Source organism: Trypanosoma cruzi, genomic scaffold, assembly GCF_000209065.1.
Source record: "Trypanosoma cruzi strain CL Brener 1047053516609 genomic scaffold, whole genome shotgun sequence".
NCBI lineage: Eukaryota > Euglenozoa > Kinetoplastea > Trypanosomatida > Trypanosomatidae > Trypanosoma > Trypanosoma cruzi.
In genome coordinates, this window is record NW_001849464.1 from 2,253 (window position 1) to 4,661 (window position 2,409).

Consider the following 2,409-nt stretch of genomic DNA (forward strand, 5'->3'; position numbering starts at 1 on the left):
TGCACAAAATAAATAGGCGGAGGAATATCCACAAGGTGCTGAGAATCATACGTCACAGACATCACGTCAGAAAAAAAAAAAGTGCCAAATACGGAGGCGCCAATCACGACGACCACCCGCGCACCATCACGTCTTCGCGAAGTCGACGGCAGCCTCAGCAGCTCTGCGTGGGTGTGTGCCCCGCTGCTGCTCGCCGTATCCGCGCTGGCGTGCGCCGCTGTGGGCTAAAAGGGAGCGTGGGCTGTGCGTGCCAGCACTCAGCCACGGGGACATGTGTACGTCTACTGTGGTCCGATGTATAAATTAAGAGTAATTATGATGATTGTTTTTTGCTTTGTTTGCTTCCGCTGCCCTGCTGTGTGCTCCGCGTTGTGCACCACATCCGTCACGTTGAACGCGTCGCAGACACACTCATGCGCATGTGCCGTGGAGCCTTGGGTGTGGCATTTTTACGCTGGAGTCATTCGTTGCAGCTCCTTGTTTTTGTCCTCCTACTTTTTTGTTCTTTTACTAGTTTTTTGTTTTTCTTGCTGATTAATTGCTGCGGGGCTGTGTGTGTTTTCGCCTTTCACTGATTCCATCTGTCTCATGGTGTGTGGTGTGACCTTTCTCTCTTTTTTGCTTTCACTCTGCGTTGACGGGGAGTTACTTTGTACTGAAGGCAGCACGCAAGTGACGGGAGTGATGATGGCGATGATGATGACTGGCCGTGTGCTGCTGGTGTGTGCCCTCTGCGTGCTGTGGTGCGGTGCCGGCTGTGGCTAGGCGTGGCCCTACAAGGAATGTGAAGGCGATGATAAATCCTGCTTTAGTCACAGTCAGTACAAGAGTGTATATAACAGTTCAATTCGATCTCGGTATTTGGGTGAGACGGATTCGACATCTACGGGATTGTTTGATTCTTCCACTGGTTCGACTGGAAATGGCGGTGACGTCTCACGAAATGGTGCAGACGGAACTACGAACTCCGTAACAGATTCACATAAGGGAGGTGCTCAGTCCTCTTTGAGTCCATCCCAACATGCGTCAGCCTCTTCTGGCGACTCTTCTCGATCCAACGAATCCTCTGAGAAAACTGAAGAGACTCCTGGTCCAGCCTCAACCTCCGACAATGACGGCGATGGAGGCCCGAACACAGCCAATCAAGCCCATTTGACTGGTGGTGAGAAACTTGACAGCGGCCATCAAACAGAAGACGGAGACACGGACCCCAATTTGCCCCTTGGAGATTCGAAGGACGGTGAAGGCACCCACAGCTCTCCCACGCCACCTCCAGCCAATAAAGCAAATGTACCCAAAGTAACGGCAGAAGGAGAAAAGGCACCGGCGGTGTTGACGAGACAAGAAGAATCGGAAGGAAATCCAGAAGCAGAACCAGAGAATGAACAGCGCAGCTCTGCGAATGGCGTGTCAGTGCCGCAACCAGAAGCAGCACAACAAGGCGAAACTGAGGATGATAATACGACGGAAAAAACACCAGACGAGGCCGCAGCTCCGAAAAATGGCACAGCGACGCCTGACGACAGTGACGGCAGCACCGCGGCCTCCCACACCACCTCCCCTCTTTTGCTTTTGCTTCTTGTTGTTGTGTGTGCGGCTGCTGCTGCGGTGGTGGCCGCGTGAGAGTGAGGGAGAGAGAGCCGTGCACCGCCCGCACACACACTCGTCTTTCACCCACTCTCTGTGTGTGTCCCCTTGCATGGACTCTCGCCCCCACCTCATCCCACGAAGCACACACATAATGTGCCCATTGTATATATGCATGCACACCCATGCATGCCCGTTGGTGCTCTCTTTTGCACGACACGCACCACTGCCGTCCTGCCTGGCTGCATGGGCGGAGCACCGTAACTGTTTTTGTTTCCATTGCATTGAGTGGGCGACCTCTCTCTCTCTCCCTGTGTGTGTGTTTTGCTTTACGGGAGCAATGAGAGTGTGTGCGCTGGTCGTCCCACGCTTCGGCTTTTTGTTTTGTTTTTCATTGTTTTGTGGTTGAGAGCACCCATTCTGCGGGCTGCGTGTGTGTGTGTGTGTGTGATGATATGAGTAATTTGCGTGTGTGCTATCCGCTTCTTTCTGCCATTGCTTTCTTCTGACTCTCTTTTCCTGCACAGCTGCTCTGCAAGTGTAGGCTTTGACACACACACACAAACACACGCCATTTTGCACACGCTGTGGAGCGGCGTGAGTGCTGAGAACGCACGTACAAGATCCCGGCTGTGGCGGCCCTCGCGAGAAGAGCTTGAGTCCGCGATTTGTCCCGGCGACGTGATGCGGTTGTTATGTTGGCGGTGTGCAGCAATTGAGTGGTGTGGCATTTCGGGTGCCTGGGACAATTGCTTATTAACTCTCTTCCAACAGCCGTACCTGCCGATGTGTCTCTGCCGTTGTGGATTCGTCGACGGGGGA

At 53.4% G+C, this 2,409-nt stretch overlaps 1 protein-coding gene and 1 pseudogene across 1 annotated transcript, besides 3 other annotated features; both read left to right on the top strand.

The window, feature by feature from the left end:
• Positions 1–228: a sequence feature (heterozygous, non-Esmeraldo-like haplotype).
• On the top strand, positions 1–302 carry Tc00.1047053503649.20 (mucin TcMUC, putative; the record flags this gene model as incomplete). The annotated part of the gene is made up of 1 exon (XM_797614.1): positions 1–302. A coding segment is annotated over one exon (302 nt), but the record flags the coding sequence as incomplete, so codon positions are not given.
• Positions 229–1,137: a sequence feature (areas merged during assembly that could not be assigned to a particular haplotype. This can correspond to areas where the two haplotypes were merged or to regions with more than two copies in the genome that were merged during assembly.).
• Positions 685–1,623, top strand: Tc00.1047053503649.10 (annotated as a pseudogene).
• Positions 1,138–2,409: a sequence feature (heterozygous, non-Esmeraldo-like haplotype).